Source organism: Pygocentrus nattereri, chromosome 7, assembly GCF_015220715.1.
Source record: "Pygocentrus nattereri isolate fPygNat1 chromosome 7, fPygNat1.pri, whole genome shotgun sequence".
NCBI classification, from domain to species: domain Eukaryota; kingdom Metazoa; phylum Chordata; class Actinopteri; order Characiformes; family Serrasalmidae; genus Pygocentrus; species Pygocentrus nattereri.
Window position 1 is genome coordinate 38,596,601 of NC_051217.1, and position 24,929 is coordinate 38,621,529.

The following is a 24,929-nucleotide window of genomic DNA, read 5'->3' on the forward strand; positions in this document are numbered from 1 at the left end:
CTTTGGCACTGACAGTATAACATGTTATTAACACTATTTAGAATGCATTATATTAACAATCCATCGTGTATACATATACATACACGTATACATATACGTGAATACATGGCAATAAAGTGTAATTCAGTATAATTCATTTTTATAAAGATTTATAGCCATGTTTATAATGCCTTATGAATGCACTTATAACATGCTATAAATGTGCTTATAGATGATTATAAACGTGACACTCATTGAAAGTGTTACTGAAGTTTGTTTTTTTTTCTCTTGGAAATTTGATCAAATAAAAGTACAAGCACCTAATTTCAATACTTGCAAACAAGCACAAACCATCCAAAACAACACCGAAGTGCAGTGATGAATCAAAACTACCTGAGAGTTTTCCATCTCTGCTTTTTAGATAGACCTTTGATAGACTTCTAACATTAGTCACTGGTTTTCATTGAATGCTTTCATTTAATGTACCTCTTTTCTTCATTTATAATTCTCGAAACTCTTGTTATTGTTTGCTTGTCCAGTTCTGACCAGAGGAGGATGGCTTCCCTTTTTAAGTCTTGGTTCCTCTCAAGGTTTCCTTCTCATGCTCTTAAAGACACCGTTGTGCTTGGTTTGCTGACTAGGAGCTTGTGCCCAGTTTCTGTAAAGCTGCTTTGTGTGCTTTATATTAATATATACAAATATATGTTCATTTGTTCAAACATAATCTGACTCGGGGGTGTTGGAGTTCGCCAAACTGTCGGATCGTTAGTAATGATGACCCCTGATCTACGGCGCTAAATACACCATACAACTAATGTTCTAACAGACTGTGACAACCTTCCCGAATACTTTTGGTAAACTTTCATGGTGATCAATACAACATAATTATGATTCGCATACAAACCCTTTTTCAAAAAAGTTGGTAAAATTTTGGTAAAATGCAAATAAAACCTGAAAGCTGTGATTTACAAATCTACTTCTATCTGTATTTAAACAAAACAAGTTCAAAGACAAGATAAATGGTGTTTTAGCTCATCAACGTAATTGTTTTTTGTAAATATACACTCATCCTGAAATCCATGCCTGCAACACATTCCAAAAAGTTGGGGTGGTTGTAAGTAAGACTAGAAATACTGTGATATGATAAAAAAAACAAAAAAAAAACACTTTACCAGGTGAAGCAATTATGACTTTACCTTTACGGCATTTGGCTGACGCTCTTATCCAGAGCGACTTACAATTTGATTAATTTACACAGGAAGGCAGCATTAGAAATCTAGCCCAAAGACTCTTATTGGTATAGTGCCGGGTGTTTACGGGGCTAGGCAGGGGATTGAACCCTAGTCTACAACGTAGAAGGCAGAGGTGTTAACCACTACACTACACCAACCACTCGACTTGGCAATGTTTCAGCTAAACTTCCAAAAAGAACCAGTACAAAAAAAACATTCCTCAGCCAGGGACTGCAAGCATTTTAGGTATTTCACCCTCTACAGTGCATAATACTGTATCATCAAAAGATTCAAGGAATCTCTGCGAAAGCAAAAGGCTGAAAACCACATGAGTGTCTGTAACTTATGATTCTGCATTACATCTTATTGTGATGAATATCACCACATGGGCTCGGAAATACTTCGACCAACCGTTGCCAGTAGACACTGTTCGTCACTGTATCCACAAATGTAAGTTAAGACAGTGGAAATCATATGTCAACAGCATCCAGAAACACCGCCGACTTCTGTGGGCTGAAGCTAATCTGAAATGAACTGATGCACAGTGGAAACTGTACTGTACTCTACTGTAGTGGTCTGACTACTCAACCTTTCAGATTGTTTATGGAAATACTGGGCATTGTGTTCTCCTGACCATCCATGTTACTGTTGTAAAGTCCCTAAACCATGGTCTGTCATGGTAGGGGGGGGGGGGGGTATTATCAGGGAACCTGCACATCTGTGGAAGAACCATTAATGCTGAACACATTTTGGAGCAACATGCTGCCTTTCAGACACCGTCTTTTTCAGGGACACCCAACCTTCTTTCAACACGACAACACCAAGCCACATATTCCACGTATTACAGCAGCACGGCTGCATAATCAGAGAGTGCATGTGTTAGACTGGTCTGCTTGCAGTCCAGAACTGTCCCCTTTGAAAAGGTGGGTCTTATTATGCTCAAAATTGGACTGGAGGGCTGCACAGCTGAAGACTTGTATAACAGAACAATGGCAAACAATTCTGCTTTCAAAATCATATCAATTGGAGTCATATCAAAAGGAAAAGTGACGTAACACAGTGGTAAACGTGCTCCTGTCGCAACTTTTTTGGAACATGTTGCAGGCATTATGTTTGGAATGAGTATATATTCACAAAAAAACAGCAAAGCACATGAGGCAAAACATTAAATACTGTCTTTTTGTACCAGTTTAAATTGAATGTGGATCGAACAGAATTTATTAATCACTGCTTTCCGTTTTATTCAAATTTCACATATTGTCCCAGCTGGGCTTGTACTACCTAACTTGGAATTTGCTGCATGTGCTCTGCTGTTACTAGGAGACAGCAATAGGAAAAGAACCAGGGCACTTTCATTGGATACTGACAGCTTGAGCGGTACACATTCCTAGATTACATCCAGATTCCTGTCGAACATGAACACATTAGAGCCTGCACCCCTTTAACACGTCTCCATTTTCTGCTGTCCACTGGCCTGAAATCTGCGAACTGGACCGAGAATCAGTCTAACTGTGAATTACTACTGCAATTTCCCTCTGAGATCAATAAAGGATTCTGATTCTGATACTATGATCACGCTGAAACTCGTAATGCAAGCCTGGCTTCGGCAACATTGCATTGGAAGCATATAAAGCGCCAGTGGATGGATGGATAGAATAGTGAGACAGCAGGGAGATGAGCTAACGGCCCATTTGGACTCTGTAAAGCACTCTGCCTCAGACACAGCGCTGCTTGGTTAAAGGTCGGCTCGTATTTCACAGCTCCATTAGAGGCTGCCCGCGCCCCACGCTGCTACCGTTCCACCGTGAGCCCGGGCCCGTCTCGGCCTACAATTACACAGTCAAACTGTCAGAGCGAGCTGGTAGTCTGAGTCTCCACCGCTACAGGCAATGCAGCCATTTTGAGAGCAGCGCACAGCTCCACGCAGTATCAGTAGTGTAGATCATAAACACTGAACGGTGGGGGGGAGAACACAGCGTTGGTCTGTAGCGTTCGTGGCGAATCGTGTTAAGGCATCCTGGTTAGTATGAGGTAAAAAAATCTGCGGTGAGCAACGTCACGTACAGAGCATTCTTGTACGTGCACACAAACGCGTACGCACATGTAGGTGATTCCCATATAAACCAAGAGAAGTCTACAGCAACGGCGGCCGTTCTGCTATACTGTTCACAAATGATTACTAAGCCATGAATAAATAATAGAGGTAACACTTTCTATGAATGTCACGTTTGTAAGCATCTATAAATACATGCATAACATGTTATAATGCATTAGAATACAATAAGGCATCATAAACAGGGTTAAAAATGTTTATAAAATGCATTACATGTTATAGCCATGCTTATTATGCATTATGAATTAACATAATGCATTTTAAGTACTGTTCATAACAAATTATAAGAACTCATAAGTTGTATTTGTCTGCTCTAAGTAAAGTGAAGCGTACTGTACTAAAGCCTCCTCCAGTGTTAAGAGTGAGGCTTCAAGTTGAAGTATTTACTGAAACATTAAAACACACACAATAAAACATATTACAGGCTTCAAACGTCAGAGTTTAAACTAGTGCTGCCATCAGTGTTTTACCCAATGAGGGAAAGTTAATGTACCCCACTGTTAATGTACACCACCGTTAGCCTGGCACTAACTTAACACTGCATATCCAATATTATACTAATATATACGAATATTATTCTGAATATTCAGGACTGAAGCCCCAAATGCAGCCCAAAGAGCACCAGCGGTGGCAAATAAAATATTGGACATTTCAATATTTCCAATTGGAGATTACCAATATTTTATGTATTTGTCTTTACTTTACACTCTCCAAGCTGGGACTGACTTTGTTGGCATTGACAGTATATAACATGTTATTAACACTACTTATAATGCCTTATTTTAACAAGTCATAATGCATAATAAACATGGCTATAAAGTGTAATTCAGCATATTTAATTTTCATAAATATTTATAACCATGTTTATAATGCCTTATGAATGCATGAGAACATGTTATAAATGCGCTACAAATGTAACATTCATAGAAAGTGCTATAATAAAAAGTTATTAAATTTACAGAAGTCCATGTATAAGGAGATACTTCTGAGGACATTAGATATAGGCCACATATATGAATCCAAAATATCCACAGAATTTCCGCACTTGTTTTAAAGAGTAAGTGGAAAATCATGAGGTATTGTTTTTGATATCTCTGAATATTAAAGGTTATTCATTTTTTGGGAGATATTTCTGAGGATCCACATGCGTGAGCAAAGGTTAAAGAAAAATTTATGAAAAAAGAAGGATTTCCAAACATTTCCAAGAATTTGGGACTCTTAACAACCACCTGGAAGACCTGGTAGACACCAAAACTGTCCCCATCACATACAGAGCACTTAGAACTGTTATCTTTAAAAATGCAACCAACTTCTAACACTGAACTTTGGAGACGTGAAAAAAAATTCTCTGAAAAGACTGTAATAAAGGCAAAGAGTAAAAGAATAAATGCTGAGAACATTAATATAATATTTAGCTGCTGAGGCGTCTTTTGAAATATGCTTTCTGGAAAATAAATAACGAACTTATTGGACATTTTGACTGGAAACTAAACAAATGAATGGTGGTCTCTGACTTTTGCATCATACTGTAACTTCAATTTACATCTAACAATGTTTCACGGTCAGGAAACGATAAAAAACATGACAAAAAATGTTTTTTTTTCCTTTTCTGTAAAAAAACAAGACTAACTTTTTGTCAAATCATAAATACTCTCCACTTTTACTTCAAAACACAAATGTGGTACAATTTGGAAGCTTACATTCCAAACTTTCCACAGAATTTCTCCATTTGTTTCAATGAGCTATTAGTGGAAAACTATGAGATCGGTTTTGACTCTGATTAAAGGAGCACTTCTAAGAATTAAACCATCCACAACATTTTGAAGTTTGAGTTTCTTTTTTTATTTGTTACATTAACTAACATAAATAATTCTTTATGAACAAAAGGCACACAGTTCAAATATAAACAAGGAGAACATATGTACAACTTCTCACAAATTAAGTATGGAAAGTAGATGGCAGCTGAAGGGGGAGGGGAATGAGTCTTTTAAAAAAATCACAAAAAAAGGAAAAGAATATCAAAGCTTCAATGACAGCGTTAAGTCCAAGTGACGGACAACCAGTGTCTCATAGTCCAGAGTCCAGAGGCGAGGAGATGGCTTTCTCTGTAAATGTCATGGAGCCACGCGCTCTCTGTGAATGCTGGAGAACATGCACCAGTCTGTCTGGAACTGAAGACGGGCACGACCGCCTTCACATTGTTCAGGGACACAAATACACGCTCCAAAAACACCGGAGGATGGAAGCCTGGTGGTCTCGCACATGCGAACCCTCAGAACTCGTGCTGTACCATCCAAGACCTCTAAACAGAGTGTACAAGCAGCCACCCTCACCAAAGCCAAGATGCGTCCAGACTCATTTTCGGTCACCTCTGTAATGTCCTCAGATGGCCACAGTGCTGGCCACCTCCTCATACTGGATAATGAAGTACGGGTAGCTCTGGTCATCGTTAAAAATGACAAAAATCTGTGGGTCCATCCAGTTATCCACACATGAGTCAAAGAGGTCGCTGGAGGGGTCGCGAGGGCAGAGGGGCGGCGGTCGGCGCATGGACGGGTTGCCCACCGTAAATCGGCCTGTCAGCACTTTGGCCAAGAACATGTAGTGGACGCCGCGGGCGGAGCGCTTAGAGAAGTTGTGCGAGTAGACAGCCTTGCGGGCGAAGTAGCTGCCCTGGCCGAACATGGTGGCGTGCTTGCCGCACACACGTGGGTCGAAGTTGTGTTTGCAGATGCCCTCCACCACATCCTGCGAGGTGCCGTGGAACAGGTGGCGCTCGTTCAGAAGCCGGTCCATCTCCGACATGCGCCGAGACATGTACTCCTTCTTCCTGTGAGGCGCAGAGAAAAGAGCAGCGAATTAGTCAAATGCTCTTAACCGAAACTCTCAACGCTTACTGCAATTGCAGTATAACTTTATAGCGATCTGCTACTTTTCAGTTAGAAGTCTGCCGACCAGATCTGGGGCCAGATAAAACATTGGGTTTCGGGCCGGGCCGGGCATGGCTCAGCTCAGGCTCAGATATTTTTTCAAATACTTCCTTTTTATGTAATAGATTTGTGTCCATTTAAAGAATCACACTGGTGTAACTTTCCATGAGAGCAGGTCTAGGTCAGGTTTGGGTTTCAAATTTTGCAGTACCAGCTGGGCCTAGTTGGGCCAAGTCCCAAGGCTCAGAAAGTGCTTAAATTTCATGCCTCTACTTGCCATGCATTGGAAGGTACATAGTCAAAGATTGCCCTTCGTTATTTAAAATGTTATATGAAAATATTCTCAGTAAGCTCTGAGCACACAATAAAAATGTTACGATTTGTTTAAGGGCTTATTTGCATACTGCTACTTTCTGCAATATGAGTACTGCCAAAGGCAACATCTCAATAACGATTACTGAACCATTTGTCATGCAGTCCGACTCTCGTGTGCTTCTCCTCTGCGCGTTTTAGTGTTTTTCCTGCTTCAACACACCCATTTTGACTTAGGAAGTGCGTGATAATTAGCTGATTAGTTAGACTGGGTGTGTCAGAGCAGGGAAAACACCAAAATCCTCCAGGATCAGAGTTGGAAACCACTGATATGGCATTACTGAAACAGTATGCAAACTGTCTGAGCCCACAAACAATATGCAAATGGTTGAACTCGATGCACTACTGAAACTGTATTTCCGAAACACTACTGAGATGCACATTATGTTACTGAAAAACCAGAAACATTACTGGAATGACACATCACTGTGAAACCATATTGCTGAAATGAGTTCTCAAAACAGCACCACACCTGAAAAGCTGGGATGTACAAAACAGATGAACATAAAATGACCTTGTTAGAGATGCTCTGCGATCTTGAAATGTTTCTGAACACTGTACATGCTTTAACCCCTTAAAATCTCAGGCTTTGCACATTCTAAGGCTTATTGGTCAGCAGCTACAGGTACTTCAATATAAACTGGTTGAGATATTCTTAGTCTATAGAAGTGTGCAATAAAACTAGCCATTAACCTCTTATTCTCCGGGGTATTTGTCCATCTGAATTTACATGACCAAATCTTAAGGCAAATCATTCAGTACCTGGATGAAAGGAATGTAAATTAATTTTTATTCACATTCTTTTCAAAAGGTTCCCCTCAAATTAACATAACGTGTTTTATGATCACATATATCGCTATACGCTTACAATTTACTGCTGAAAGCCACAAATCTTAGACGCTCTTTGTATTGTTTTATAAAAATAATTTACTAACAGAGCAGATCACTGAAGAGACTCCGTCTGTTTGTAGTTTATAGCCCAGATTTGTGGAAAAATGGGTCGACTTTCAGTAGAAAAAAACTTGAAAAAATCAGCTTCTTCTATTATTAAAGTTTACAATTACATCACCGACTATTTGACTGGAAAGAAGACAGTTCCAGCCTCATACGACACCCACCTTTTGAATGTAGCTTATGAAATAGGAAAGTTATTAAGAAGGTGAGAAAGTGTGTTTTGGAACCAAGGAGTTGAAGAGGTTGAAGGGGTTAAACTAGACACCTTACATAGTAGTTAATGAGGAAATCACAGTAGTATATGAATACTGCACCTTCAGATTAATAACGGAGTCATATAAAGGCTGATACAATGCCCCACTGCTGTGGAAATAAGCCTACAGTCCACAGAAAAGCAGAGGGGAAAAAAAAAACAGGCTGCACGCTCAGGGCACCATGCTGAGAGCTGCCCTTGGGGTAACAGAAAGATCAGAGTGACCAAAGAGTGGGTCATTGCTCTGGGAGCTGGGAGCTCCCACACCCATTCAAACAGTGCACCATTAGGCTCAGCCAGCCGCCGTATTGTTGCCAGGGGGGTGGGGGGCTTGCGAGTTTGTGCGTGGTTCAGCCAAGCATGACTCTGCCTGACCTCTGCTGATCCTGTAGCTACTAGCCAGCCATAGCTTGCCTCAGCACTGAGCCGTGTCTCTCTGATTCACACTCTCTCTTACACACTCACAGCCGCACTGACCCCAAATGGCCCCTTTGCAGCTCCTGGTTTGCCCGTATTAACAACTGCTTCTCTCTCTTTCTACTCCCCTTTATCTCTCATTCCCTGAACCGCAGAGGATTTTTTTCTTTATTTTATTTTATATACTTTATTTCTTTATTATTAAGCGCCCTGCCTCACGTCAATGGTGCGGAGTCAGAGGCAGTGTTCAGTCCTGCTGATGTTTACACTTTACACAAAGCATGTACCTACTAATCCACCAGACCTAACATGTAAAGTATGGCCTCTGAAACCAGTATTGGGGCAGTTACTCAAGAAAATAATGGATAACAAATGCCTACTTCTCTCAAAATGTAACTGGATTACTTCACTTATTACTTCTGGGATAAAAGTAATCTAATTACTACTTACTTTACTTATTTTTTACTCTCCAAAATGCATAAAAAACTTCTGCGCCTTTCAGCACTTTATTTAGAAAAAAGAAATAGCCATTCAAAGTAATCATTTAAATGGCATGTCGTTATTCCCATCAGTTACGCTTGATTAAAATAATTAGCCGTTGTTTGAAAACAGAGGACGCAGCTACCCCCAAATAAAATCTTTGGGAATAAAATTTAATGATTACAGGCTGTTTCTTAGCCAAAAAAAAGAGTCAGTCCTGAGTTAAGTAAGCTTGGGGATCTCTCTGCTTCAGCAAAAGTATCTTTATCCTTTAGTTTAATGCTGTAGGACTGGTTTACATTGTTTACCTCACTCTCACTGTGCTGCTTATAATCACAAATTTGCAGAGTTAGCTGGAGCAGGCAGCACACACCCACGGACATGACTTACAAAGTGTGGATAATGTACGTTTGTATGTTTTAAATGCATTGCGCTAATTAATAGTTCTCTGTCAGAGACATATGAGTGACTTTTCACTGCTGTAGCTGGGTCACTTCTTACTGTGGTAGTGGAGTTTGACTTGGCCATAAGCCAAAGACATGGTACCATAACAGCTGAGTTTAACTTGGCTGTGAGACAAGTACTTTTCACCGTGAGAGTGGAGTTTCACTAGGCCATGACACTGATTTTCACTGTGACAGTGGAGTTTAGGCTGTGAGCCGGGTCACTTTTCACCATGGAAGCAAAGTCTGATGAGGCTGTGAGCCCTGGATTTTACACAGAGTTTGACTAAGCAGCAAGCAGGGTCACTTCTCAGCGTGAGTCTGACTAGGCCATGCACTGGGTCACTTTACACCCTGACAGTGGAGTTTGACTAGGTTGTGAGCCGGGTCACTTTTCACTGTGACGGTGGAGTTTGACTAGACCACGAAGTGGGTCACTTATCACTGTTACAGCTGAGCTTGACTAGGCCATGAATTGGGCCACTTTTCACTTGAGAGTGGAGTCTGACTAGGCCATGAACTGGGTAACTTTTCACTATGGCAGTGGAGTCTGACTAGGCCATGAACTGTGACACTTTTCACTGTGACAGTGGTGTTTGACTAGGCTGTGAGCCAAGTTACTTTTCACCATCACAAAGAGGTATGACTAGGTTATGAGCTGAGGAATTTGCACAGTTACCACAGAGTTTGACTAAGCTTGCAAGCCGAGTCACTTTTCACCATGACAGTGGAGTTTGACTAGGCCATGAGCCAGGCCACTTTTCACTGTGACAGTTGAAGGTTGACTAGGCCGTTAGTCGGGTCAGTTTTCACTGTTACAATGGAGTTTGACTTGTTGTGAGACGAGTCACTGTTCACCGTGATGGTAGAGTTTCACTAGGCCAGGAGCTGGGTCAGTTTTCACTGTTACAATGAAGTTTGACTAGATTATGAGCCGGGTCACTTTTCACTGTGACAGTGGCGTTTGCCTGGCTTGTGAGCTGGGAACAGTTATTATTATGGCAGGTGTCATTTTTTTATTAAATCAATAGCTATTGTATTTAATGTATTTCTAAAATGAATTTAAGCTGCAAATTTTTACACTGATTTTGTTGCTGGAAAAGTAATTACATTTTTTACTATTACTACAATTACTATTTTGCATTACTTTATACCACAGTACCCTCCAATACTGCTCTAAAGACATCACACACGTCTGCATAAGCTACCTGAAACTGCAGCATGAGCTCATCATGTTTGTGCACAAACACGCACACCCTCCACAGTGAGTCAGCTGCAGCCCACCTCTCTGCCACCTTTACCTTTCAGCCTTCAGCCCATGTCTCCATGACAATGGCATATTAAAGAACTACAACAGTATGGTCCCTTGCACACAGGCAGCTCTTCCTCCCACATGCACACACAAATACAAATGCATATATATATATATATATATATATATATATATATATATATATATATAGAGAGAGAGAGAGAGAGAGAGAGAGAGACACACACACACACACACATCAGCGTGACTCCGAGCACCTTTTCCTCCCCCACAAACTTCCTCTGAGCATGTTCCACATTTCACACACGCCTCTGAAGTTCATCTCTCTCACACCTGCTACAGGCATGCACCTGTTTCCGTCCTACAACAAGTCAGCAAGGACCGTTGCCGTGGTTTATGCCGAACGGTAGGCAAACAAAATAACCTTACAGTCATCTCACTCCCACAGATGACCACTTTAGGGCCTGTACAGGGGATGTGGGAGCTTAAAGCACCCAGCGGGAAATGCTAGCTCTGTCTCCCAAGCTCATGCTTTCACCCACACGGCGCTTAGAGCAGTAATACTATATGCTTTGGTAGTTTGGTGCACTTGGCATGTCATGTTGTAACAATTTAATACTGGCTCTTCAATATCAATCTGTTTTCAATATTTTGTTCCAGTGAACATTTTTCTTTATTTTAAACGCTTTTAAATCACACAGATTTGGGCAACTGAGCACCTGAAAGGGGAGAAAACCACTGATTTTTCAAAATGTCTGCATAATTAAATAGTTAAGACGTAAACAAAGTCATTCAGAGTGTTTGGTGTAAAATGCTCCGCTCTAGAGAAACATACAGACTCGAAACTGTTCACTCTGGTGGTGATAAGAATCAGACTTATGTGTCATTTGAATACCTCTAACCAGCTCCCTCACTGAAAGTTATTAAATGGCTAAATAATGCAAGAAACATTGCTTAATGATAGTTGTGCAACAAGCTTTTGGCCTAAAATGTACTTTTTGTAGGTTATGTAGGGTCGCTGGTCATTTTGGATAGCAAATAAAATGGCTATATTTACATAGAATTTAACCAAGCTAAGCTACTGTGACTAGCCACTAGAGTGAAAAGTAATGCTGCATATTAGCATGATATCACAGCATTGTTTGCTCAGACTGTCCATTTAAAAACACAACAAAACTTTTAAAAGCAAAGTCATGGTCATTATAGAGCCATTATCACTGGAAGCACTTTTCCTTACCTCTTGTATTTCTCCCAGAGAAAGGGGTTCTGAACGCGGAGGATCTTTAGGATTCGGAATTTGGTCTCAGACACTGTTTTGTGGAAGAGGTTGTAGACGGTGCGGTAGCTGCGGTCGTCGCGGGAGACGGGCACCTGGACGAAGTCCTGGTCTGGGCTCATGGGGACCCAGGTCTCGGGGAACGGCCGGGGTGAGGTGGTTGACGTGAGGGAGAGCGGCTGTGGCCCGGAAACCTCCAGAGCGTAGACGCCGCCTAGCGTTCTGCAGACGAGAACAAAAGAGATAATATTTACTAGATTGTTTGGCTCATAATTTATTTATGACTTACACAATCTTAAATTACACAAAGCAACATGACCAAGAAACGTTCATATAGTTCAACAGATATAAATATATACATTGAAGACAAATAATAAGTGCAGCTGTTTTAAAATCAGCAAATACAGAAAGTACAGCGCTGAAAAAATGAAGTGCAAATGAGTGCAGAATGATGCCACCATTCGTTCCTTTTGCTTTCTGTGTGTATAAAAATGTAACATGTCAAACTGAAAAAAGCGCAAAGCCAGAGCACCAATCAGGGCACAGCGGTCACTTTGTTTCAAGCTTGTTTTGACCTGTTGGTCATACCGACCCAGTGCAGCACACGGTTCAACATCAGTGCAGCAGCGTAAAATTTGGGAGAGTCTGTTCAACATAAATGATGAACTAACCTAACTTTGTGTAAATAGAGCTCAATATAGAAATATGTCCACATATGCAGTCGAGACTGACGCGGCTTTTTTCTGAATTTCTACAAACACCATTTCATTTTATAGTAAATGAGTTTGGGCTGGTTTATGTTTATGAACAGAGGCCTACAGATCAACATAGTAAAGGAGCTCATCTGTGATCCTGAGTTTAAAGCCAGTTTTTATTAAACTTAAACTTGAAACTAAGTTGCAAATAAATTTTAAACTGAAACTTTGCTTGTTTGTAAAAGTGATTTCAGAGCCACTCGGTTCTACCTGATGGAAACTGTTTACCTTCAGTGTTTATGATAATTTTAACAGACGTCAGCGTCACTAATTAATGACAGTGTTCATTAATTAAAGACTGGTTCCCCAAAAGAGACTTTTTTTACTGGAGTAATATTTTACCCTGGGCACTCCACTTCAACTCGTGATTTGTGTACTTCATCCACCTCTGTTGAAGAGACCATATTTACTGCGCAATAAAAATTATTTATTTTACATACAACTGTAAGGCCAAATATTTTTAGTCAAATTTCATAGAGTAAATGTACTAGAAAAATGTTCAGTAAATGAAATGACCATGAAGAAGCTTAAAATACAATGTGTTTCATAGCAGATCAGAGGCAAAGTGCACACTATTCAGCAAAACTGTACTAAATCCAGACATAACTGTGGAACTCGAAGCAACTGGACTCAAACGTGTAGAGCTAAAAGTGGATGAGAAATGAGCCAAAGCAGCTGAGAGTCTATGCAGAGCAGCTGGGATGGGGTCAGGCTTTACTGTTCTCTCTGTGTGACGCTGTGTCTTTTTAGATTCCAGCCAGGTAGACGTGATTGCTTCAGTCGGCGTGACTACCTCCTGAGTCATCCTCTACCTGAGTCCTGCCAAGCCCTGCCCCATTCTCTTTCTCTCTCTCTCTCTGTCTTTCTCGATCTCTCTGCCTCTCCTTTTCTCTCTCGCTTGCCTGTGCCATGCCGACTGCCTTTCCTAGAATTGCAAAGGATTTATTTCCTATATTTCTCAGAAGCTCCCAGTAAGAATGAGGAAATGGAGCAGTGACAGAAGGAGGGAACAGAAAATGGCAGAATCTATTGCTGTTTTGTGCATGACTATGCATGTGTATGTGCGTCAGAGACTGATTTATGCTGCTTGCTGAGCAGTAACTGGACTGGTGTAGGCAAGCTGCCACTCAGCCTAATGGCTTCCACCTCTGAGCGCAGGACAGCTTGTTCCTGCCACAGCAGGAGCCTCCAGCTGCGAGACCCAAAGCTGTTCACACCTAGTCCAGAAAACGGAGCCACGCGCAGGAGGGACACAACCAACCCTGACCCGCACAGCACTGGAGGTAACACACTGGAGGAACGCGATGAAGGAAAGATCCAATACGATGAAATTAATAAATCTTGTATAAATAAATGAAGGAAAAGCTTGGCAAAATGTTTTACTTCCAAATGAAATCCCCCTTTTCCAGTCATCAAAGACATGCCTGGTGTCTGAAGCTTTTTCATTATTGCAATAGGAGTCTAATGTAGCTAATGAGTACACACACACACACACACACACACACACACACACACACACACATATATCTTCTAAGCCACTTGGCCTTTTTTCGTCACATTGGGAGCTGGAGCCAATCCCAGCAGTCATTGGGTGGAGGGCAGGATACACCCTGGACAGGTCACCAGTCCATCGCAGGGCAGCTAACGAGTAATGGAAGCTAAAGTACACTGCATGGTTCAAACCTGAAGCCTGTATATTTTAGATAAAAGTGTCTCAAAAACTCCATAAGCCAGTCTATTTGGGGGCAGTCATGGGCTAGAGGTTAGGGACCTGGCCCTGTAACAGGAAGGTTGCCGGTTTGATCCCCAGTGCTGACGGTCCATGACTTTGAGCAAGACACCTAATCTCCAACTGCTCCCCAGGTGCCATGGATAGGGCTGCCAACCGCTCCGGGCAAGTGCGCTCACTGCCCCGCAGTGGGTGGGTGTGTGGGTGGGTGTGTGGGTGTGTGTGTGGGTGTGTGGGGGTGTGTGTGGGGGTGTGTGTGGGTGTGTGTGGGTGGGTGGGTGTGGGTGTGTGTGTATGTGGTGTTTCACTTCACGGATGGGTTAAATGCGGAGGTGGAATTTCCCCGATTGTGGGATTAAAAAAAGTATCACTTAACTCAATTTAACTTATTTGAGATTACTTGAAGGGGAATTCCACCAATTGCTCATCATTTCCACATATACAAATGGCGTAAACAATGTCATTCAGAGCGGTTTGATTTGAAATGCTCTGTTCTGTCTGTTCACACTGGTGGTGCTGGGAACCACAAGTCTGATGAGTTTAATCCTTTTAAAAGCTCTCTTACAGAAAGCTATTACATCAAATGATCACGAACAAGATGCCAAGATTTCTGAGACATTTTTTAAAAAGGCTTCAGCCTATGCAGCCTGTGCATTTTTATTTATTGTATATATAACAGCACTCAAAGAAAACTTTGTTTTTTCAGGTTTACCACAATTTTATCACTATCATTATTTGATATAAATCTCTGGGTAGTAAATAAAATAGCAATCCTCATTTCTCGTCACTCAACCCTTGAATTATGCAGACGTTTTGAGTGATATCACCCTTTAACAGAGCTAATTAGTGTGGTATACACTACATAAATCAGCCCCACAGCTTCAGTGCAGGGGAATGTTGTATAAATCTCAGGTAATGCTTTCATCAAGATACTCTTTTAAACTAGTTCCAGGATGTGGTGTAACATGCATGCGTGCACAACCACACTATCAACACTGGACAGAGCTGGGATAGTTTGGCCCGAAACAGAATTAGTCCATGAAAAAATGGAAAAACACTAGTAATTAAAAGAGGGAGGTCGGTCATAAGACACACTTCCTGTGCAGGCCAGGGGAGCTCAGGAACAGATGCAGCAGGAAGAAAAAAATACAAAAGAGGCCTGAAGTGAAAACGTCTGGCCCAAAAAACCTCACTTCCCAAACGGTCACGTTTCGCTCTCATTCACCCAGCTCCGCCAGTCTGGAACCAATTTACGCTTTTCTCCTCTCCTCGTTTCTTCCTTTTTTTCGCATCTGCTGCTTTCTGTCCGTTTCGCTCTCCACCAAACGAGAGCCAGGGTGTGCCTCCAGTCAGCAGGGCCAGCAGGACAGGGCAGGTACGCAAGAACAACAAGTACGAACAGTACTAAGACACATTGGTCAGGCGGAAACTCTTCGAACGATCACACAGTGAGGGGTCTGGCAAGCATGAGCCATGTGCTTTTATTGGCTCTGGAGAGGAGAACTGTTTGAAAAGACGGCTGCTGTACTTTCACCACTAAAGGTGACTGGCATTATAAAGTGAAAGTGATGTGGTGTGAATGAATCAGAACAAAAAAAAGTACTTTTTCCTCCTCATGCTTTCCTCACTGAGTTAATTGGGGGGGGGGGGGGGTACTCAAAATGAAAGAATAGCGGAGCTGCTCTGTTTCTTTCCTCTGAAAGTAGCAAGGCCTCAAAGAAATGAGCTGAAATTCATTCTCAGCTAAATCTGGAGAATCTTCAAACACAGACTATACAAACAAGCACAGCTGCATCAAACCTGCCTAGAAGAAAAAGAAATGTTTCTTAAATATCGTCGCTGTCCAATGAAAAACATGTATCTTCATTTTTTGCGATTTTTATTTTTCTGCATCATTTGAGCTCAGCAGATGTCCTTTACATTGTGTGAACATTTCATGATGATTGAATAGAAATGCTTCAAAACTGCTTAGAATAAAAACATTTTTCCATTGGACAGCAATGATTTACAAAACTGCTGATTCTACTTAGCGTAAATGAGTATGACTGCTTGTGTTTATTATGGGATGTGCTGGGGGCCTTTTTTGGGCCGGGTTTCCATGGATACTCACTGCAAGTATGACGAGAGCCTGACGGAGGACATGAAAAGAGGACGTTTCTTGATCTGGCGGCGGAAGCCGAAGACGGCATTCTGCTGGAAGCCCTCGCGGATGTTCAGGATGTACTGGTTTTGTAGCGTGATGAAGCGCACCTCCTTCAGGCCTCGCCCACTCGCCTCCTCGATCAGACGCACCACTGGCTATGGGACAGAGGAAGAGAGGAGAAAAAAAACGAGTTAGAAACAAAGAGAGACAGAGACAAAGAGACAGGGAGAATAAGCATGGCAGTGAAACGAAGAAAAGGAAGGAAGAAAAGAAACGAGATCGGAAAACATCCGATGGAATCAGAGTGAGAGTGGTGCTGAGAGAAGGAACGGCACATTCACACAGTTCTCGCGCTCCCACTTGCTTCATCTGGAGTGCGAGTCAGACTGCATCCATCGCTGGAGATTTGGGAAAGGAAATAAATAGCTTTACTTCGAAAAGGAACACTTATGCAACGGTCTGATTTCAGATGGCTGTGTGTGGGCAGAACAGAACGTTTCCTCTGGGGTGTGTGTTTTTGTGTGTGTGTGAGAGTTAGTTCTCACACACACACACACACACACACACACACACACACATACACACACACAGACATATTCACCCCCCCCCCCCCCCCCCCCCCCCGAAAATGTGGCTAAATCCCTAATCGCCAAATGGTTTCGCAAAACATTTAGGCAAACTTTGGTTCTGGACTCAATTAATACTGATTCTCCATTTAAAATCCCTTGTCACTCAGCTTAGAAAGCTCAATAAATGACTATGCGCTGCATTTATTGTTTCAACACCTGACATTTACACTTCTGAAAGGGTCGCCTAACATGGTTTGCAGTTGCTGAACGTGAATGGGAGTGCGGTTAGCATATTAGCTTTCCCAAATTGTTCTCCGTGTTTGCTTGTCTGAGTGCGCCATTTATCTGAGACGTAATACTGCGCGAGTGCGGCTCGTGAGGACATTTAGCGTCTCACCTCTGAGTACTCCCTCCAGCCGAAGTTGTCTCTGCAGTAATACTTCCACACTGTGAGGCAGCTAGGGGCGGGGTTTGTGCTGGAGGACGTGGCCCCAGAACTGGAGGCTGTGGACAGACGCCTGACGAGGTCAAACTCCAGGTCACAAACCCTCATGGCGCTGAAGTCTAGCATGAACACTCGACTCCTGTGTAAGAGACAAAAAACACGGTCAGTTCAAACTCTCCCACAGACGTCCTTGACATATGTCAACATCATATACTAATATAATAAGCTACACTATAAATGAAAACAACACAATTATAGACAACAGGAGAAAGTTAGCCACAACCCTCCAGGCACATAATAAACAATGTTTTTAATCTAGATTTTAAAAAGCCTACTGTGCTTAGATCTAATTGCCCTAATGTGACTCAGATCTGGTGTTTTCAGGGCTGCGTGGACACAAATCTGACCTTTCCAAATCCCCTGAGCCACTTTCACATGTGGTCCTAGATCAGATACGTATCCAATTTGTGGCCATGTGACCTTAATGTGACGCTCAGGTCGGAATTCATGTGCTTTTTTTTTGCCCCACTGTGCCATCATTCAGGGTTACCATGGCAGCACCGCCGAACATAAGTTAAATCCTGTAAACAGTGGAAAGGCCGCTCATCTTTCTTCTCCTTCGTCTGGCTCTAATAATGAAGCTAAGAGCTTATCAGAGTTAATGATCTTCTCAGCGAAGCTCGTTCTGCTTGTTAGTTTGTACTGAAGATGCAGTGATTCATTCATGTGATGTTACTGAGTAGGATGTGCGCATGCGGGTCATTTCATCATTTACCTAAATAAGTGTGAACCATCATGTCAGGGAGACCGGATTTGACTAAAAAATCTGATTTGAACAACGAGGCTTGTAATGTGAACGTAGCCTTACAGCCTGCCTCAGCTGAGCAGTGATCTGGACAGGCTACTCTTCAGCAGATCAGATATCCTAGAGCCAGGCCAAGAGCTTCAAGCATCATAAGCAAGATCTTTTAGCAGAAATACAACTTTTCACTGGTTGATGTTAAACTCAGTGTCAGCTTTTGTGAAGTCAGAATAGAGAAACTAATGCTGGCCCAAACTGTGTAAAGTCTGAGAGAGGGACAGTCCAAGTCCCTTGGGAAGAGAGAGTAAGGTTGACCCCACTGACTGCTCCCACTCTCCCCTCCTCCCCCCAAAATACACACAGACACACATCCCTGAGCTTTTTAGGTCACGCCCTGGGCCAGACAGCCCACTCTAATAACAGTCTTATCGATCACACTCACTCTCAAATGCAAAGAGGATTATGGGTCAAGGGTTAAAAGTCTGACCAGAGTTGCCAGCTCAAAGCCAGAGCCGATCTACGGGAACGCGCGTATGCCTGTTCTTCATTCATGACTGTTGGTCAGGGCAGAAGAGGAAGCTTCTCTTTTTTCGGTTCTGTAATATAGCACACATTCTGTATCGTTCTATGTAAATCATATTTACAGTCAGCGACTTCTACTAAAAAGAACAGATAGAGCTGCTGGCAAACCACACAGACCCAGTACACACATAGACCCGGTACACACATAGACCCGGTACACACATAGACCCGGTACACACATAAACAAATAGACCCAGTACCCTGTAACCCTGCATTCACACTGGCAGTAGTGCAATCCGACAAAGCAGCCAGAGGTCATTTGATTTCAATGAGAGCTGCTGATTTCTGGTGACCAGAGGCGACGCAAACGTTGAAGACATGACAAAGTTAAGGGGAGTTTAACTTTATGCAAAAAAGGAGCGAAGCAATGTGGCAATAGCCAATAGGAATTGAGCAGCATACTACGTGCTTTATCTCTGCCACAGTGAAACGGTACAGTGGTTCCTACTACTAATGGTCGCAGTGCCTTCATCGCAAACAGACAGTAATCGCAAAGACTTGCGAACAGTGTTTTCTGCACAAACCGACTGCGCATACACAGGATTAAACAACAATGAGCACACAAGCGATTTCTCACCAGGATTTTTATTTCTAGCAGGACTGCAACTGATTTGTGTTTGGGGTCAGTGAAACCATGGCAACCAACGGTCCGCTCGAGTTCAGAAACGCCCACAGGCCGGATGATAAGACGCGCAAAGTCACTGGTGAGAATGTAGGGTAAAGCAGAGGTATCTGACCCAGCTCTTGAGAATATCCAGCACATTTACACTTCAGTTTGATGAGGTAATCAAAAGCTGCCCATATCACACTGTCCAGGTCCTGTAGTGATGCAAACCCGAACTCAAACACTCAAATAGCAGTAACTTTAAGTCATGATTATAGTATGTTGTGCAGAGAATGAGAGTGAGAGAATGGTGAGACAATGGGCAGGGGTGTCCAATCTTCTCCTTAAATGACCGGTATGGAAGCAGGTTTTCTATCCAGCAACGTGATCAACTGTTTGAAGACTGAGCCCAACAGATTTAACAAGCAGAACCACAGAATGAAGTGTAGCCCCTTTGAGGACCAGACTGCAATACAGCATGAATCATGCCAGGCCGAGAGAGGTAGAACAAGAGAAGGAGAGCAAGATCACAAGCGATAGAGAATGAGTTAAAGCATGGCAGACGTTGGCAGGAAGGGTGGACAATGAATGGACAAAAAAACCCTCACCGACCAACAAACACACAGAGCGAGCAGGAGCTAGACTAAACAGATGAGAGACTCTGAACGACCAAACAAATAAGGCAAGATAATTAAACAGTGACAGAATCATTCTGGGCACCAGCTTGGCTCTCAGGGTAAAGCTGGACAGAAAGCAGCCACACGGCCATATAGCCAAGAGTCGCAGCGAATCTAGCTTTGGACGTGCACCTCTGCTTCGATGATGTAATGTAATTACACCAGGCATTTGCTTTCAAACCAGTAAAACAACCATGCAGCCATACTGTATGTTGACACATTGCGATATTGCCTTTATCATCCTAAAATCGCAACATGTAAATAAGCCCTCCAGCAAATCAGAAAATTACTGAGTGCCGTGAGCATCCTGACAAGCCCTAGACTCTTCTATCAAGATATCCAAAACGGTTACATAAACTAGGCCAAACTTTATGTAGGCCAATCTTTAACCACATCAAGTGTTCACACACATACTGCAAGCAAACACATTATCTAGCCATTTAACTGTTTCTACACTAAATAAGACCAAGAAAATTTCAAGGAAATTCGAATATGTGTTGAAATGTAAAACTGCATCGCCGATACGCCCTTCAATCTCTACTGACTGAGGGCCTCATCTTTCGTGGAAACTAGACAAGGTGAACAAACTAAAGCAGTACCGTAGACTTAAAGCAACACTATGTAGGATCTGGGGATTTGGAGACACTTCTGGTGGAAATGTGTAATTGCAGGCAAAGTGTGGAACTTGCTGCGGGTCTAAAGAAGTGCAGACATGCTATATAAAGTTTATACAAGACAGTTCAGGACTTCATACTGTTTATCGCTCTGCTGCACTGTTTCATAACAGCACTATTTCGCACAACAACATGCTTTTGCTGTCTTACGTTTTGAAAACCTAAACCTAAGCTGTGTAGTGCACAATTCTAAGAGTCAAGACGTTTTTAAAATGTATACAAATAAATCTGAATTAAAAAAGGTACTGACTGTGAAAATGTGTATCGCTGCACAAATCATACTCGAAATATGATATTTTGTCTGTTTTGTGCAGCACTGGAACACAGAGTCTGCGATGAAACTCAAATTCCGATACTGTGGAACCTGCATTATCAAGGCTACACTTAGGTTCTCAAGGTTCTTAAGAATTCCGTTACTGAAACGTTTGTTTTTAAAACATTTTTTTAATCCGATTTTCTCTCCAATTTAATCGTCTCCAATTCCACCCTCTAGTTAGGACTCCATCAATCACCTGTTGCTAGGAGGGTGAAGGCAGCACAGGCTTCCTTCAAGACCTGTGAAACCAACCAACGCTTCTTTTCGAACTGCTGCTCACGCAACGTCATTGGACAGCCGAACGCGCTCTGAGGAAAGCACCAACCGCCAGATCTGTTACGTCAGCTAACAGATGCCTGCACTGACTATCACCGCGTTGAGTGATGGGGGGAGAAGAGGGGCCATCCTACCCACCCAGACAGAGCATGGCCAGTTGCGCTCTCTTGGACTCCTGGCTACAGGCGGCTGTAGCATCACCAGGGATCGAACTCCCGATCTCCTGATAATAGGGCCACACTTAGACGGTTGCTACTGAAACGTTTGACCCAGCTGTCTGAGCCAGTCCAGTACTGCCAGCACTCTTAGTTCACATACTCGGTTCTGCTCAGAATGTCTCAGGACGTCGTGCTGTCGTTGTTGTTTTTTTTATTTCTGCTTGATGGGCAGAAGCCTGAAAGGCTGAGCTCGTAAACAGCCATCTGGCAGAGAGGTGAAACGGAGAAGAGATGGAATGATAAGTACGTGAAAACGCAGCAAGGAGCACATTCGCTGACTAAAGTGGTCGCAGAAAGGGAAATGAGAGCGACTCAAGGAGAAGAAAATGAGGGCCGCCCCCCCCCCCCCCTGGATTTGACGCTGTGCCACGCGAAGAGTCAGATCTGATGTAGAAAACAACACAAGCAAAAACAAGCCATAGCCCATTCTCCACGTACACAAGGAGGGGATATATGGGGGGGGGAGAAGGGAGACAGAAAGACAAAGAAACAAAAGAGAAACAAAGAAAGAAGAAAGAGAGAAAGAGAGAGGAGAGATAGACAGAAAGAGGTGAGCGAGAAAGGCAGAAAGAGAGAAGGAAGAAATGAGAGAAGAAGAAAGAGAGAAGAAAAAGAAAGAAAAGAGAGAAAGGAAGAGGGGAGAGAGACAGTGACAAATAAAGAGGTGAGAAAGAAAAGGGAGAAATGAGAGAGAAGAAAGAAAGAAAGAAACGAAACAAAGTAACAGAAAGAAGGAAGAGAGAAAGAGAGATGGGAGACAGAGAGTCAGAGACAAAGGACAGCAAGACAGAAAACAGAGAGAAATGACAGACAGAGCATCAGAGAGAGACAGACAAGAGAGAGAGGCACACAGAGGGAGAAAGACAAAACAGAAAGACAGACAAGGGAGAGAGAGTGAGAGTTGAACGAGAGAAGCCAAGAGAGAAAAGCAAGAGAGATAGAGAAAGGCATGGAAAGGGGGGGCATACAGACAGAAAGAGAGAGAGAGAGAGAGACATGCGAGAGAAAGACAGAAAGAGATAATTATCACTGCAGTGTGTCACTGCTGACCTACTGAATTGAATCAAAGACAAGCATACGCTCACACAGCCACACGTAGCTGCATCTCTCTCTCTCTCTCTCTCTCTCTTTTTCTCTTTCTCTCTCTCTCTCTCTCTCACACACACACACACACACACACCTCTGGGAACAATGCCTGTCAGCACATGATAACGTTAAGCCTGAAACAGCTTTAGCCTTCGAGCTACACACACACACACACACACACACACACACACACACTTACCATTACCAGACTCGCCAAGGGAAACAAACACACACAATGCTTACACTCGCTCACACCCATTAACCGTGGGCACACATCCCACACACTCCTGCCCAACACGTCCAGGACTTCCTGAGCTGGACATACACAAACACCATAGTAAAATAAGCAAGATAAATAAGTAAACATTTGTCAGGGCTATATCTAGAGCCTGTCTCACCAAGCATGTTCCACTTGAACAGGGTTCCTGACTGAGTATCATACACCTATCCAACTTGTCTCTCCTGATACAGATTCCTGATCCTCCAGTATCTGCCGATACCGAATACCGATACCGATACACTATCTAGCCCAGAGGTCGGCAATCCACACTTTAAGAAGAGCCATTTTGTTCTTTCAACAAAAATCAATCCACCTTGGAAGCCACAACATTATATATCCATTTTACTATCTTGCTGCTAGCTAGGCGAGAGTGTTGTCTGCGTTGCTGTTGTGATCATCGGTCTGCGCACCAGCCTTCAGGGTTAAAGGCCAGTGAATTAGCCATTATAGGCTGCATTAACTCGAGCATTTCAGAGCATGTGTTGTAAAACTGTCAGAACGATCAGCAGACAGAGTCGACAGTTGGAAAGAGAACTGAGTTGTGTTTGAGGGGCACAGACTCAGACTTTTAGCTTCCCATTCAAGACTCAATCTCAACGGACTCCTGCAACAGCCAATGGAAACTGAGAGCATGAAAGAAGAAAATACAGCAAGTAAAGAAAGAAAAATGTCGGAAAGTCTCTCACGTGTGGAGCTGAGTTTAAGGCACAAACACAATAAAGTTTATGTACATTTAACACTCTAAAAAATACCAAACTGATCACATTTTTAAATCCATGAGCCTCATTTAAACATGTTTACCTACTACTTCTTTACTGTGTCACCGCAAACGGCAGAGCAAGCAGCAGCATCGAGTAGCAACAGCTAAAAAGCTGACTATTGCGTAATGATGCCCAGTCCTTTTACAATTTGTTGAGACTTTAAGAGTCATGTAGTGAACCCAAGACTTTAGTGTTAGTACTTTGAGTAATAACTGCTTTATGTTTTTTTTTATATTTGTATGGCATGGTTTGCTTCGCTCTGCTGATATTTATGATGTGATTAAGGCCACAAATGATGCAAAGTAGAAAAAAGTGACCCAAAAATAAGTGTCATGAAATAGAAAATCCAGGGTTAAATAAGGATAAGCCAAGTTAGCTGGCTAAGCAAGAAATCTTGCTTTGTGAGACAGACCCCTGCAGTAAGTACCACTATGGGCGAGCAAGTAGTCGCAGTAAAGGCCAGTCTATACAAAGGCAGCACATGATCAGGAACTGAAACATCTCAGTGCTCAGCTTGCATTTACTGACAAAACACACCATATATGACCAAAAAAATCGAACAAAATGCAAATTAGATAATGTTTCTCGTCACTGTCACACAGCTGCATGCGCAAACACACAGACACATCCTGAAGAGTCATCTGCAGGTCATCAAAGAAGCGAAACTCAAGCTGTGACTGGTCGCGAGTTCCCTATCTGAAACCGCCCAGTCACTGAGTTTCACACCCGAGAGTGCTTTGCTAAAAACCTGCCCTGTCACTAGTTTCAGCACAGAGCTGCTGAGTCACGGAGCATCTTCCAGAATAACACACGCATTGGCTTGCTGACCGGCATCAGCGTCCACACGAGTCTGAGTGTCTGTGCGCTCTAGATGGCTGACGTAAGCTTAAACATACACGCATGTGCTACTGATGTCAGCACGGTTATAAATATAGCTTCCACTTCTCGACAGCGCAGCCATCGGAAAGCCATTGCAAACGTGTGTGATATATTGTGCACCCCCGCATTGAACACAGGGTTTTTGGTCTTGTGCTTTACTGTAAATACAGCTGCTCTTAGTGTGGAGAAGAGGTCGGGCACGACAGCAATGAAGAAATAAGGATGTGAGTGTTCAGGTATGAGAAATAATAAAACAACAACAAAAAAAAAAAAACAGAAGAAACGAAAAATGAAAAATAGGAAGCAGGACAAAAGGACCAGAGGAGAAGGCAGCAGGGTCCAAGCGTTTCACAGCACGAGAGCCGGAGAGAGAGAAAGAACAGGGTGACGTGCCACGGAAGAGTGCGTTCCTCT

At 42.7% G+C, this 24,929-nt stretch overlaps 1 protein-coding gene across 1 annotated transcript in view; it reads right to left on the minus strand.

Annotated features, from left to right (window-relative positions):
* Positions 1-5,142: 5,142 nt before the first annotated feature.
* Positions 5,143-24,929, minus strand: part of LOC108437970 (TCDD-inducible poly(ADP-ribose) polymerase) — a 38,168-nt gene continuing 18,381 nt past the window's right edge. The window contains exons 3-6 of the mRNA XM_017715432.2: positions 17,313-17,499; positions 16,314-16,501; positions 11,681-11,941; positions 5,143-6,154 (exon numbers count right to left, since the gene is read on the minus strand). Of these exons, the coding sequence (XP_017570921.1) occupies positions 5,707-6,154; positions 11,681-11,941; positions 16,314-16,501; positions 17,313-17,499 (1,084 nt within the window). The 3' untranslated portion in view covers positions 5,143-5,706. The remainder of the gene's footprint in view (positions 6,155-11,680; positions 11,942-16,313; positions 16,502-17,312; positions 17,500-24,929) is intronic.